This window comes from Mustela erminea, chromosome 3 (genome assembly GCF_009829155.1).
Source record: "Mustela erminea isolate mMusErm1 chromosome 3, mMusErm1.Pri, whole genome shotgun sequence".
Lineage (NCBI taxonomy): Eukaryota > Metazoa > Chordata > Mammalia > Carnivora > Mustelidae > Mustela > Mustela erminea.
Window position 1 is genome coordinate 136152543 of NC_045616.1, and position 15099 is coordinate 136167641.

The 15099-nt window shown below is 40.7% G+C and overlaps 1 protein-coding gene across 1 annotated transcript in view; it reads right to left on the reverse strand.

The window, feature by feature from the left end:
* Window positions 1-3392: 3392 nt before the first annotated feature.
* SKP2 (S-phase kinase associated protein 2) overlaps window positions 3393-15099 on the reverse strand; it is a 34287-nt gene continuing 22580 nt past the window's right edge. Inside the window, exons 8-10 of the mRNA XM_032337601.1 lie at window positions 11100-11151; window positions 10803-10910; window positions 3393-5256 (exon numbers count right to left, since the gene is read on the reverse strand). Of these exons, the coding sequence (XP_032193492.1) occupies window positions 5043-5256; window positions 10803-10910; window positions 11100-11151 (374 nt within the window). The 3' untranslated portion in view covers window positions 3393-5042. The remainder of the gene's footprint in view (window positions 5257-10802; window positions 10911-11099; window positions 11152-15099) is intronic.

Consider the following 15099-nt stretch of genomic DNA (forward strand, 5'->3'; position numbering starts at 1 on the left):
GGATGAGTCCCACATCGGGCTCCTTGCTCAGCGGGGAGCCTGCTTCTCCTTCTGCCTCTCCCTGCCACTTCGCCTGCTTGTGCACTTTCTCTCTCTCTCTCTGACAAATAAATACATAAAATCTTAAAAAAAAAATTAAAACAAAAACAAAAACAAAAAAAAAAAGGACTTAAAAACAAGAGGTAATTCAGGATTTAAATTACTAAAAAATCCATTCCATTGTGCCAATGTAACATAATATATGTGTCATTATATGTAGGGATAGTATCTTCCAAGATAATTATGCAGAAAGATCCCCAGGATATCATGACATATAAATGATATAATGAAAAGAATTAGATATATGAGAGGGAAGAGATAGGAGTAAATACACTGATGAATTACTGAGCTACAAGGAGGAATTTACTTCAAATGTAGTGTGCTCTTGACTTTTAACATTAAAAATAAGCATGAGGGGATTAGGACACAAGTCAGTGAGAAGGCTTATTAAGTTTTCTACATTAAGGGAAAATATGAAGAGTACTTTTTTAAGTGTCGTGGGCTTTAAGATATATTTTTTTTTAAAAGAAAATTACGGACTAAACAAGGGGAATTAAAGAGAAAATTAGAAAAAGTATTTTAATTTGAGTATTTTATAGGATAGTAAAGGCATGGGTTAAAACTAATTTTATTAATAAAAACATTGATTTATTTATTAGTGAGAGAGAGAGCGTGGTGGGGAAGGGCAGAGGAAGAGACAGAGTCCCCAGCAGGCTCCGCACTGAGCACAGAGCCCAATGTGGGACTCGACCTCACCACCGTGAGATCATGACCTGAGCCAAAATCAAGAGTTAGATGCTTAATCGACCATGCCACCCAGGAGCCCCCATTTCTCCCTTTCTAAAAACCGAATAATAATAGCTAAAAAAATAAAAATTTGAGATCCTAAAAAAACTACAGAAGACATCTGAATAAGATACAACTTTTGATACCATGTAATTGTGAATTCCTCAGGAGTAGGGACAATAAGTTCTCATCTGTACTTTTGCACAATGAATAAAGACTGACAACAGCTAGGGAAGAAACTGCTAATTACAATACTAAACAATAGTTTTAACATACTGAAATTTAACATTCTTTCCTTATGGTGTGTGTGTAGGGGGGATCTGATATGGGTATCTGAAATAAGTAGGACAGTATTTGAGAACAAGGTTTTTACAAACTGTCCTTCTAAATAGACATTTCCCCCAACTACAAATGCTGTTTATTTTCCACACTTACTGTCTTCAAATGGATGAAGAGGGCTTGAATGATGTCACATTAGGCTGGTTCTTCTTGGCTTTCACAGGAAAACAATCTATTTAAAATATCTTTGGTAATTACATTTTGATTATATAGCTATTTCCTCTTGCCTCAGATCTTCTCTTCAAACATCTCTTTGTGGAATGTTTTCTCACAAAATCATTGTATTGATTTTTAAATAGTTCCATGAGGATTTTAAATGGGTTATTGTAGATTATCCACTCTAACAGCAGTGTAAAATATTGCCAAAATCTAGAGTTTCACAAGGGTTGGCCTCAAGATGAAGAGTCTTTTTTTGACTTCCTTGGATATTTGGCTCATTTGGGAAGGAGAAGACAAAAGAGGCGGCTGCCTTCTTGCTTGTTCTGGGCAAGTTAGGGTAGCCGGTGGAAAGGGGTTTCTTTCTAGTCTTCCCAGTCTCTGGGTATTGTGCCTTTCCTCAGACGCTCTGCACCCTCCCAGATACCTGGGAGGCACAGTATCTTCCACACTGTAGGTCTTCAGTAAATGTTGGACTGAAATCAAGTTCACCAGGATGGAAGAGATACAAGTTACCTTACCCAGAATTCAGATCTCTGGAACTTGTGGGTATGGGAGAGGGGAGGAATCAAGGGCCACAGGCAGATGTTAGAAACATGCAAAGAATGACAGCCAGATGTTAGGTGCTTCTTGACCGAAGAACACAATACCACCTAGCAAGAATTGATTCACTGAGAAAGGAAGTTGTAAGGTCAGCCTTGGGATTGGGGTTTCATAACCCCAGCACTGCCGATATTTTGAACCAGAAAATACTTTGTGGTGGGGAGCTGTCTTGTGTATTGTAAGATGGTTAGTTAGCAGCACCCATGGTCTCTTACCTGCTAGACGCCAACAGTACCTCTCTGCTTGGGACAACCAAAAATGTTTTCAGATAGTACTAAATGTCTCCTGGGTGGCAAAATCCCCCTTGGTTTAGGGTTTTTTTGCTGCTGAATCTAATTACCAATTTATGGAAATAGGGGGCAGATGAACTTGTTACATATCACTCCAGGGATCACGTCAACAGTCACAATGTTGAACTCAGGACAACCTCTTTTTTCAGTAAACAAACTGTAAGGAAAAAAAGCTTTGGGGGGGGGTAGGGAGGATCCAAAGAGCCCCAAGAGAGTGTCAATCAAGTGCACGTGTAGATCACGCCTCACGTCTGAGGCCTCATCAAAATAAACCCGTGTAAGGAAAGCACTTGAGACCCACTAGGGAATTTTCTACAGCATCTTGACATTTAATGTTGCAGAATTAATCTCTTTCTGATGTATATACTAAATTTTTGTACTTAGTATATGTATATGTATATACTATATACTAGTATATGTATATACTAAATTCCGACGTATATACTAAAATATAATTCTGCTTCAAAGTAATTTGAGCAGGTGGGGGTGTGGGGGGGGTTGGGATGATGGCTAAAATGAGATAGGCTGTAAGTTAATGACAGAAGTGATGAAGTTCATAACAGTCTCTAATTTCTGCATGTATTTGACATTTTTCATAATTAAGAAAGCCTAAAAGTGATAACAGAGCATAACCAGAAACAGCAAAAAATAAATAAATAAATAAATAAGGTGATGTTCAGCAAGAATCACTATTCTACCATTTGAATGGATGGTTCAGAGGGAACTGAATTCCCAAGACCTCTTAGGTATAGAGTGAACCAGTCAGTTTCCTAACGAGAGTAAAATATACAGTGTAAGCTGGTCCAGTCTAAATTTTAAAAGTGCCACTTGCTGCCTTTTATTAGTACTTGAGTATCACATTAGTCATCTGAACTTCAAATGTTTTATAAATATTACTATTTTAGAAGCACTTTAAAGGTTAAGAATAAGCCTTACTTAACCTTCTCAGAAAGCATTATACACTATCATTTTAATTTGACAAAAAAATATGAAGCAGATGGAACAAAGAGGTCCACTTAGGCTAGTTTTGTAGGTCTTTAACTAGCGGGCTATGACCCAGAGCACACTATAGCAAGGACACACCACACCAAGGACTTTCTAACTAGAGAACTTAAAAAAAAAAAAAAAAAAGAAAGAACAAAGGAATGCAACTTAGCGAAAGTACTCATTTTTATAAAAATGTGTTTTATTTTAAAACAGGTCTATAAAAGTAGAAATCACATACAAAAATAGCTTATGGCTGGACTTGAGTTTGGAAGTACTGTATGTTTGAGGGCATCTGGAAATCACAGTCCAAATGGATCCTATCATCTGCCCTTGTCACTAATCTGTAAACAATAATTTCATGTAGTATATTTAGCACTTTTTAACGAGTACAAAATTGAAACATAATCATTTCCCGAACAAGGCCACTTTAAAATGTTCTTCCTTAGGTCTGAGCAGATAAGGGCACTTCATATCGTTGTTTCCAACATTTGAAAAGTCTGATTTAAAAACAATTAATGTTACCAGAAGTAACAGTTTTTAGCTCCTTTTGTTCCATTTCAAACATATGGGAAGGTCATCAATTCAAAGAAAGTAGTGTTTTTTTTTTTTTGGTTGTTGTTTTTTTAGGTAGAATTTAATCTTTTTTCTTCTAGACACCATTAAAAAAAAAAATCACTGTTGCCATCCAAAGATTTCACACCCAAATCTTAACTTTAATGTAGTTTCAAGTTGTCTTACTGCTTTGAAACCGCATGAAGCCCACACCTACTTCGAGCGTGTATTTCTGGGTGAACAAACACGTAGTTCTCCCGGAACTAAAGGAACTAAGGTCCAGGAACTTTAGACAACAATGACTTTCCAACAATTATTGTGGGAGATAATTTTTTTTTTTAAAGGCAATTTAAAATACTTGATTCCAGAGTCATATAAAAATAACCTGAAGAACCTTGGTAATAAAGGAAAATGGCAGGCAGTTTCAGTTTGGCATTTCAGCCAACGTTTCAAGAATAAAGACTGGCTACTATCACCTTTCTAAAACACAGCGAGTCATCTTAAAAGCTAAAGAACGCACGTTAACATCATTTGATCATAAAATTAGAAGGCCACGATTCGGCATTCTGGGAACACAACACATGAAGGAAACTTCACGGATATTCATTAGAGGACAGTCCAGATCAACCCAGCACGGGAAACAGCCTCTTAAGCCTTCAGATGCTGGACCAACTCTCTGCCTCTGATGGCTAGCTGTTTCTCGTTGAGGTTTCAAGATGAATTGCCCAGGGCTCTGTTTCCATGAACCTAATTTCAAATCTAAAGGCAAGGCTGAAAGGTCTGTTCTGCAACCTCCGGAAGAGAGTGCCACGAATGCGACCATCCTACGATTCTCCTTTTGTTCCGTTCACAATACAAACACTTCTACCAATCTACGTCTCATAAGGCAATACTGAGAAATTAAATAGAAGAAAGTTACCACACAGATCGTGAAAATGATTTGCTGGTGGTGATTCTTACGCTTGATTCTAAACAGACGGAACAAGAGGGCACTTGAAAGAGGTGGCTCAAATCTTGCTGCTTAACCTTATCCTGAAATTACAGGCTCTCCTAAAAGGGCCTTAAACTTGGGCTCATAAGCGCACAGAAGCAGTGACCGAAGCTCTTCTGGTTATTGAGAAAAAGCAAAACTTCATCGTTTTCACTCTCAATCGGTTGTCTAATACACTTGTAGAAGGCAGGCAAAGGGAAGACCAAGAATAAAAAGAGCCGAGCGCTTCAGCAGGCGGGCTTCTTGCCCATTTTCCCTGTTCCAAAGAAAAGAGGGGACACCACCCTGCCATAAATACTTCACAGGCAACTGGGCTTCTGCAGCGTCAGCCGGCATCTGATGCCCCAGATCTCCTGGTTCTTCTTGTTGCCAGTGGTTGGCCTGGCGATGGTGGTGAAATGGGCACTATTAATCTGTAGATGAGGAAGGGCTTCTTTTAACAGCTGAAGGGTACCGTCTGGCACGATTCCAAACACTTGTAATGTTTTCAGTGTGGGGATTTCTCCAAGTTCACTGGAAAGGAAGAGAGACCTTTCAGAGTAGCAGGATCTATGGTGACTGATCCACTCGAGGTACATGACCCAATTTTTACCATTTGTATCACAGTCTATACAGCGCCCACTGAAAACCCCACGTGCCATCCATGATCCGAGAACACAGCAAAGGTGAGTGAAACCAGAGAGCGTGGATCACAGCCTGGACAACATGGCCTTAGGGCCCACGCAGGTGTATTTAATTAGATGTTTTCTCACAACCTAACCACTGAGGTTTATTGAAAATCCAACCATAGTTGTTTCCCTTCTCTATTCTTGATTTAAATTGAGAGGATTTACTGAATCACCTCAGGTTATATGTGATTTCCAAGCATGGACTTGACCTTTATTTGAACTAGTCTCCTCCTCTCAAAAGATGAGCAGCAGAAGTTACGGTAACTTCTTAGTAAGTCCATTACCCGTGATAAAATCTAACAGTGACTTTGCAAAAGTACTATAAACAAGGCTATGTAGTTGGCTGCAGATGGAGAAAAGGAGTAACTGGTCACACCCTTTTTTTTTTTTTTTTAAATTTTTTGGTAATTTTTTATTTATTTGAGAGAGAGAGAGAGAGACCACAAGCAGCGGGGAGGCGCAGAGGAAGAGGAAGAAGCAGGCTCCCTGCTGGGCAGGGAGCCCAATGTGGGGCTGGATCCCAGGACCCCAGGATCATGACCTGAGCTGAAGGCAGAGGCTTAACCCACGGAGCCACCCAGGTGCCCCTGGTCACACCTTTTCTATGAGAGGGAAAAGAAAGCCATCTGATTTCCCTACATATTACTTTTTTTTTGGCTGCATATATGCCAATCCTCTTCTCAGCTTTCCCATTAAGTGAAATACAAGTCTGTCAACAGTGACATTCTGGTCACAAAAAAGGCAGCCTGTTTCCCCAAAGTAAATACTTTTAGGTAATGATTCTTTCTTCTTTAACTCCGATCTCTGTACTTAGAAATTCATCTCTCTGATCTGTATTTGCTCCAGGTTGGGACACAGAGTACAAAGTCTTAGGAAAGGGAATATTTAGTTAGGACTATCAACAAAATCCCACTGCAGATCAATGAACACATTGATCAATGCCACATAGTGGCAGCAGCATCCTTTCTATCTTCATATTGACGATAATTACTAAAAATCACAAACTTTCTTCATAGTAATTGTCACCTGTCCTCCTCTCTTTCTTCCTTCCAGTCTATTCTACATGCCAATGTCCAAGGCATCTTCCTAAAGCTCAGCTAAGATGATGTCACCCTTCCCCCCCCCCCATTCCCCAAGCCTTTGATGCTGCCCTCTTGTTTACGGAACTCAAACTGTTCTGCCGGCCTTAGGACTTTCCACGTTCAACCCACCCTCCCGGTCATCCCACTACCCTCTAAATGTATTTGTTCTACACTCAACAAGTGTATTAAACACCACAGATGTTTAATACATATTAGCTGAATAAAGATGAAGGCTAATTTAGAAAATGAAAGTACTATCTAAGTAAAATAAACATGCTTGGTGTTTATAAAAGGACCATACGATCTGGAGGTTACAATAGCCAAAAAAGAAAATCAGGAATAGTGAAGTACCATTCTTCTAAAAGTAAACTAACCTCTGGAATACAGCAGTAGGAGTGCAAAGAAAGGTCACAGCACACAGACGTTTATAAACAATATCCCTTAAGATGACAGCAATTCTGCCCCAACCTTAAATCTTAAATCCCTCTTATGTGAAATCCAAGCATTTGAGAACTTTGTAATGAGAATCTGGGTGCTGGGATATCCGAATTAGCCAAACTGTAAGCCCTTCTACAGTGGACCGAATTAGAGTCGTAAGCAGACACTGCAGGTGCGAGTGAGCAAAGGGTGCGCAGCAGACGGCAGAAGAATGTTCTCGCAACAGCACTGGGAAGGAGCCTTGGTGGGCGTAAGGAAATGACAGCAGACTCTCAGAGACATGCAGGTATCCTAAGTGAGAAAGGAGTGAACTGCATCCCATGGGACGGGGGATGATCCAAATCGAAAAGCCAGAAAGTTTTTTAAAATTTTAAGGGGATGAAACAAAATAAGCATCAAAAGCCCCTTAATTCACATGTCATCTACAACACAACAGAACAAATTTATAAGCAACCGAAGGACAGTAAATAGCAATGAAGAGCCATTATTTCCAATTTTAAGAAGTATAAAAGAACACTGATAATATCTTTTTTTTTTTTTTTTTTTTTAAGATTTTGTTTATTTATGTGTCAGAGAGAGAGAGAGAGAACAAGCAGGGGGAGAGGCAGGCAGAGGGAGAAGCAGGATCCTTGTTGAACAAACAAGGAAACCGAATCGACTCAGTCCCAGGACCCTGGGATCATGACCTGAGCTGAAGGCAGACACCCAACCAACAGAGCCACAGGCGTCCCTGTGTCTCGTGTACCTTTGTGTGTCATTGTTTGATAATGTCTTGTGGATCTTTGTTTCATCTGAGTAAACAAAAGATACTTACAGACCCTTTCATAGGTTTACACTTTACCTCAAATATACATTCCTATTTTCCTTAAAAAATCTATTAGTAAGTATGTAACAATATTATTTAGTAACTATATTAGTAACTATTAGTTAGTATGTAACCATATGCAATTAATCAATGCCTAACTACAAATTCTCCTACACAGACTTTCTACTTAGTCTCTCCCAATCTCAGATCAGTTCACTAGCTCCAGTGTGGCTTTCTTACTTGGGTGAGAAATACAGAATGATCAGAAGAAAGTCTGGACATAGTTGGAATAAAATCAATTCAGGCCGAAAGGACTAGACACAATGCGGACATACCCTGTAGAAGAAAAACCTAGTTTCCCAAGTAGTCTAAAGCACTAGCAATACAGAAGAAAGTCACTCAAATTTTATTTTCCCACTTCTAAGAAATAAAAATTCTTTAGCATAAATGGCTTTCTCAAAATTACTATTGAGGATCCTGGAATTCTTACTGTGAATTTTGAGTACATCAGCTGCCAGAATGAAATTAGAGAAAATAATAGTCTATCTTAAGAAACTTCTAAGAATAGGTTATAGGCAAACTCATTTAATGGATTCATGAGGTTAACCAGCGTACTATTTACATAATGCCTGAAGAAACATACTCTTTTACCTTGAAGTACAAGGAGAGCATCTTTTTTCTCTCTGTCCTCATTTTTTTTTTTTTTGGTGATCTGATTTGTAATCGAACTGCCAACGCCCGTTTCTCTTATTTCAAGATAAGGTTAGGACAAGTCACAAGGCAGTGAGGGTTCAAATGCAGGTCTGTGACTTGAGGTCTGTGCCCTTAAGCAGCAACTCACACTGCTGCAAGCAGGACTCCGCAGGTGTTTTTTTTTTTTTTAAGATTTTTTTTTTTTTATTTGACAGAGATCACAAGTAGGCAGAGAGGCAGGCAGAGACAGAGAGAGGGGGAAGCAGGCTCCCGGCTGAGCAGAGAGCCCGATGTGGGGCTCCATCCCAGGACCCTGGGATCATGACCCGAGCCGAAGGCTTTAACCCATTGAGCCACCCAGGCGCCTCTCCACAGGTGTTCTTATCCTACTGGATAAAAATACTAAACTGTGAGAGCTCACAGCCTTCCCTTAGCCTCTGCTTGAGAAAAAGCATCTGGGGATTACCTGCTTAGCTTCTTTCTCTGGAGAAAAAGTACAGAAGTGAGACATGGGAACAGATTCTCTTGAGAAAAGCAACCAAAAAAGACTGATTACTGTCGTCCCCAGGGGCTGCACAGGCAAAGATGCTGACACCCAGAGGGCAAGACAGGAGAGACGGGTAACAGGGACGCTTTTCTGGGTAGAAACTAGAGGCTCCCAGGAGTTCTGGTTACCACGGGGCACAAGATTTCAACAAGGCTTCCTTGTACATGAGTTCACACCCTACTGTCTGAGACACATGGAAGTAAAGACTGCCATCCCTTTTAGGCAGTGCTTTTTCAAACAAGATACTGGCTGAGCCCCTGAGCCCCAAGATTAATTAAAGTGATTAATTAAAAATATAATTACTGGATTTTCTTTTTTTTTTTTTTTAAATATTTTATTTATTTATTTCTCAGAGAGAGAGCGAGCCAGCGAGTACATGCAGACAGAGTGGCAGGACGAGACAGAGAGAGAAGCAGGCTCCCTGCTGAGCAAGGAGCCCGATGTGGGACTCGATCCCAGGACGCTGGGATCATGACCTGAGCTGAAAGCAGCCGCTTAACCAACTGAGCCACCCAGGCGTCCCTAATTACTGGATTTTCTAATTCTACTAGTTAACCCTATATAGCTGAAGTATCATTTATTAATTCTTGCAACTTAACTTAGAAGATGCAAACCAATCATTTGTGAACTACATAAATTCTTTGTTCAAACTCCCCATGCTTCTTGGGTAGGAGCCAGAAGCTAAACGACCTTCTCTGGGACAGTGAGCTACGTGGGGCAGTGGCTTCAATCAAGGTCTCCCGGCTGGAATAAGAAGGGCACCTGACCAAATTCATGGCACTGACTTCTTGTGGTTCTCAATAAAACTGCTATACATTTACATCCTACATGAGGAAGGATTTTCCAGTCCTTTGGGGATAAAAAGTAACTTTTAAAAAATAAAAAGACAATGTTATTCCTAAGATGACTTGAGAATAGCACCTTCTAAAAGAAAGACCAGCAATTTTTGCTCTCCCTTGATTTGCGGAAGTTGCTGAGCAGACACAAAATTAACCCTCATAAAAGCCACTGGATTAGACTATTAGACTATTTTCATCGATCTAGAAAACCTAGCATGCAGATATCACTTAGCCTTTAACTCGCTTTATAGCTTCAGGTTAAGTCACTTCACTCTTTTGGATTTCAGTCTCCCCCATTCCAAGAGAGCACTGGACTCATGACATTTACCATTTACGTGATGCTATTCTTCCCATTCTTTGACCACCGGCCAGGACAGACATCACTAGAAGATTACAGAACTTTCCTCTAGCCCAGAGGGAGTCTGTCAGAGTCAATGGGAGTTATTTGAAAAATGTTGGGGGGGGGGGGGGAAAGCCCCCATACTCTGAGCTCCCTGGAGGTGAGAAGGATTTTTCCTTTTTCAAGTCTTCCAGATACTAGAGTATGGTATTCTAATATTTAAACCTACTTCTAACTAAATAATAAATGTTCAGTAAACTATCCCAGTCAACTTTCCAAGATTTTTTAAGGAAAAAATTTTGTCTTGGTTTTTCTGTTTTGCTGGAATTCCCTAACCTATTTGTGGTACACCCATATCGATGTTCAAGTTTTATTTATTTTTTAATTTAAATTCCATTAGTCAACACATAGTACATCATTGGTTTCCGATGTGGAGTTCAGTCATTCATCAGCTACACACAACACCCAGTACTCATCACATCACGTGCCCTCCTTAATGCCTGTCACACAGTTACCCCATCCCTCACACCTGCCTCCCTTCCAGATGTTCAAGTTTGAAGAACCTGCTATTAATAATAACAAATACTACCCCAAGTAGCATCTCTTGATCCCTGTCTTCTCCTACTTTTAGGAAATGAAATACTTACAGTAAAGTTTCAGGTACAATATCATAGCACCGACTGAGTGAGAGATGTTGGAGGTAGTTGAGCTGGTAAAATTCCGGAAAGCAGTCATTCTTCAGCATGACACTATCGCTGGAACAGAGCAGAAGAGAAGATTCAAACTGATTCAAACTGAACTACATATCAGTTCAGATGGAGAAAACGGAAATAACCAACTGTTTGGTTCATTCAATTCAACAAGTTAAGATCCTTTCCACCTTCAATGAGCAGTCATGATTTTTCAATTTTTGTTTTAAAATAAATAAATGAAAACAAAAATACCTTAAGTCTAGGTGGACAAGATTGGGGCATCTTCCAACTAAGGTAGAGACATCTAGGGGAAAAAAAAAAAACGATGGTCACTATTAAATGAGGAACAAGACAAGGATATTTGTTATCAACACTATCATTTATCTTGGTGCTAGAAGCTTGGAACAATGAATGCAATTAGAGTCACACTATGAGAAAGAAAACACCAAATCATCATCTTGGTATGTAAGATTTTGAATCCAGAAAATTCAAGAGAATCAACTAGAAATAGTAAGAGAACTATGTGATATGGTAAGTTAGTAACAATCCACAGCTATGTATCTGCAATACCTAGGTGGGGAGAAAAGAAAAAAAATCCCACTTACACTAGCAAAATGCAAAACCAAACACCATCATCTATAAACAAATAACGTATAATAAAAGTAGCACTTAAGGGGCACCTGGTGACTCAGTTGGTTAAATGGCTGCCTTTGGCTCAGGTCATGATCCTAGGGTCCTGGGATCGAGCCCTGAATCACGCTCCCTCCTCAGAAGAGAGCCTGCTTCTCTCTCTCCCTCTGCCTGCCTCTCTGCCTGCTTGTGATCTCTGTCAAATAAATTAATAAAATCTTAAAAAAAAAAAAAGTAGCACTTTAAATCAATGGGGGACATCATGGATTATTTTTAAAAAATGACACTGCTACTACAAGCAAAAAAAAACTTACTTCTCCAACTCAAATAATATATCCAAATAAATCCCACATATATGAAAAGGTCCTAAAATGCATAAATATAGGGTAATTAGTCATTGGATCTTAGATTTTCTAAACACAAAGGAAAACATAAAGGAAAGCGGTAATTTACTACATAAAAGTTTTAAGTCTACCATGTTAAAGCAAAACAAAACACAAAATTTAAAAAGTATCAGAAAACTGGGAATGTTTCCAACATTAAACAATGTTAATGGTCTTATATAAAGAGTAAAGAAAGATAAACATAGAAAATGGGCAAAAAATATGGAAGTGATACTTGGCCAAACAGAGAAAAATGGTGCAAAAAAGTAAAAATAAAATTAAAATATTCCTTTTTTTAAAAGTTTTTATTTATTTATTTGACAGAAAGAGATCACAAGTAGGCAGAGAGGCAGACAGAGAGAGGAGGAAGCAGGCTCCTTGCTGAGCAGAGAGCCTGATGTGGGGCTCGATCCCAGGACCCTGAGATCATGACCTGAGCCAAAGGCAGAGGCTTTAACCCACTGAGCCACCCAGGCGCTCCTAAAACACTGCTTTTCAGCTATCAAATGAAAAAAAAAATTCTATCATAATATCCAGAATTGATGAAATATAATAAAGCAGGTCTCACATATACAACTAGATATTTAATTTTATGCATCCTTTCAGGGGAGCAAACTCACTTTCTTTAGAGTAAACTGAGTTTTTGGAGTGTTTTGAGCATTATACACTTGGCTCTTTGGCTCAGTAATTCCACTTTTAGAAAAACAATGAGGTATGCATGAAGACGTTCATTTCAGCAATAGTTGTTAATAATCCCTTCCCCAATTATTTTAATTCATTAACCTCCATCCATTTTGTGGAACACAATGCTAATGGCAGTCACTCAAAAGCTTTTAGATAGCACTTCATGACATGAAAATATACTCAAGATATATTGTATAGTGAAAACAAAATACGTATAATGCATTATAATCTCAATTTAGTAATAACACATGCAAAAACTCATATTTATTTTTAAAGATTTTATTTATTCATCAGAGAGAAAGAGAGAGAGAAAGTACAAGCCGGGGCAGTGGCAGGCAGAGGAAGAAGCGTGCTCTCCTCTGAGCAGGGAGCCTGATGCAGGGCTTGATCCCAAGGACCTGAGCCCAAGGCAGACGCTTAACTGACCGAGCCACCCAGGATTCCCCCCAAACTCATATTTATACACAAATTCACAGACAGAAAATGGTTCATGGGGTTGGGGATAGGAGGGGAAGGCTGGAAGGAAATACACCCAAGGATGGTGGGATTCCAGGTAACTTTTCAAAACTTGGAAGAGAGTCACATGTGTTATTTTGTATTCAGAAAATGAATCAATAGGGGTGCCTGGGCGGCTCAGTTGGTTGAGCATCTGACTCTTGATTTCAGCTCAGGTCAGGATCTCAGGCTCGTGAGATCGAGACCCACACCTCACACCCCTCCCCACCCCAGCATCAGGTTCTGCTTAGGATTCTCCCTCTGCTTCTCCTCTGCCCCCTCCCCCTCCTCACTCTATCTTAAAAAAAGAAAAAAAAAATCAATCAATATATGTTATTTATTTTTAAAAGTAAGTAAGCTCCATTCACGGTTGGGGCTTTTTCTTCCCACAGTTCTGTCTTCAGCCCCATGCCCTCCCCTGAATCTTAGACTTGCATTTTAAACTGTTTCGATAGGGCGCCTGGGTGGCTCAGTTGGTTAAGTGACTGCCTTCTGCTCAGGTCATGACCCTGGAGTCTGGATCAAGTCTGGCATCGGGATCCCTGCTCAGTGGGGAGCCTGCTTCTCCCGCTGACCCTCCCTCTTCTCATGCTCTCTCTCTCTCTCTCTGTCTCACAAATAAATAAAATCTTTTAAACTGTCTTGATACATCCACTGCGATGTGGGACAGGCATTTCAAATGCAGGCCTAAAAGCCAAGTTATTTCTCCTCTAAATCTGGTCCTTCCCTAAAGTCTTCCCTGTCTCTGGGAAAGTGCTAACGTCACCAATCCGGCTGCTTGGGCCGAAACCCCAGGAGGCACACTCACCTGTTCTCTCACATCCCACATCCAGTCTGTTGGCTTTTTAATGTCTGATCATTTCTTACCACGTCCCACGTCACCCCCCCCCCCCCCCCCCCCGTCTCTTACAGCCTTTTCTCCACACAGCACGAGAAGATGACATTTAAAGGGGAGTCAGACCCTATCGTTTCCTGCTCAAAATGCTACGGGGGCTTCCCATCTCACTCAGAGAAAATCCGAACAAAGCTTCTGCCCTGGCTTAGAGAACCCTGGGCTATCTTACCTCCTATCATTGTGCTCCTTGCTCCCTCTAACACTGGTTTCCATATTGAGGCTTTGCATTTGCTGTTCCAGAATGTTCTTTCCTCACTTATCTATACAGGTCCTGCCTTCACCCAATCAGGCCTCTGCTCAGGTGTCACTTCTGGGCAGAGGCCCTCTCTTTGGCCATTCCATCTGAAAACAGCCCCCTCTGGCCGACACTCTGCTCCCCACTTTTCACCACATTTCATTGTCTGTGGGTTGCCTGGCTCCCCTGCCAGTATGTATGCTGCACAGGGGTGACTTCCTCAGTTCTGTTCAAGGTCACAGCTCCCAAGTCAGGAACAGTGCATCAGCAGTGCTCAATAAACATTTGTCTAATGAGTGACTAAAAAGATGAAGAAGGGCACAGTACAATTTTGAGAGACCCATCACCCAGCCAGCCCACTAGCCATCCCCCTAATCCCCAATTAGATCCAATCTCATTTGATGCCACCTAGGAAAGAACAAAACCTTGGCGGGGGTGGGGGGTGGATGGGTAGAACTGGTACTCTCCAGCCCTCACTTAAGCCCTGGCATCCCTCAGTGGAAAGGGATCACTGCTCAGATCCCCTCTACACGCTGTCCCCTTCATTTCGCCACGAGCTGGAGATCCACTTGCGCGAGGAGGCATCTTACTAACCCCCAAATCTAACCTGTCAGTTCAAGGAGGGAGATGATTTCATGTAGAGAAGTCAAGGTCAAATCCAAGACCAAGAGCTGGTCCTCCAGGACCCCAAGCAGTGCTTCCCTACTGCCCCACGGGGGTGGCAAAAATAACAGCAACGATCACTGCACACTCACTAGGGTTAACGCCTCTGTGGGATTCACTCATTTACTCCTTACTATGATCCTAAGAGATGGCTTCCACTACTACCTCCGTTTTATGGATGAGGAAACTGAGGAACAGGGAAGTTCAGCAACTTGCTTCCGACTACCCAGTAAACAGCAGAGCAGGAACTGGAACCTGGGTGGACTG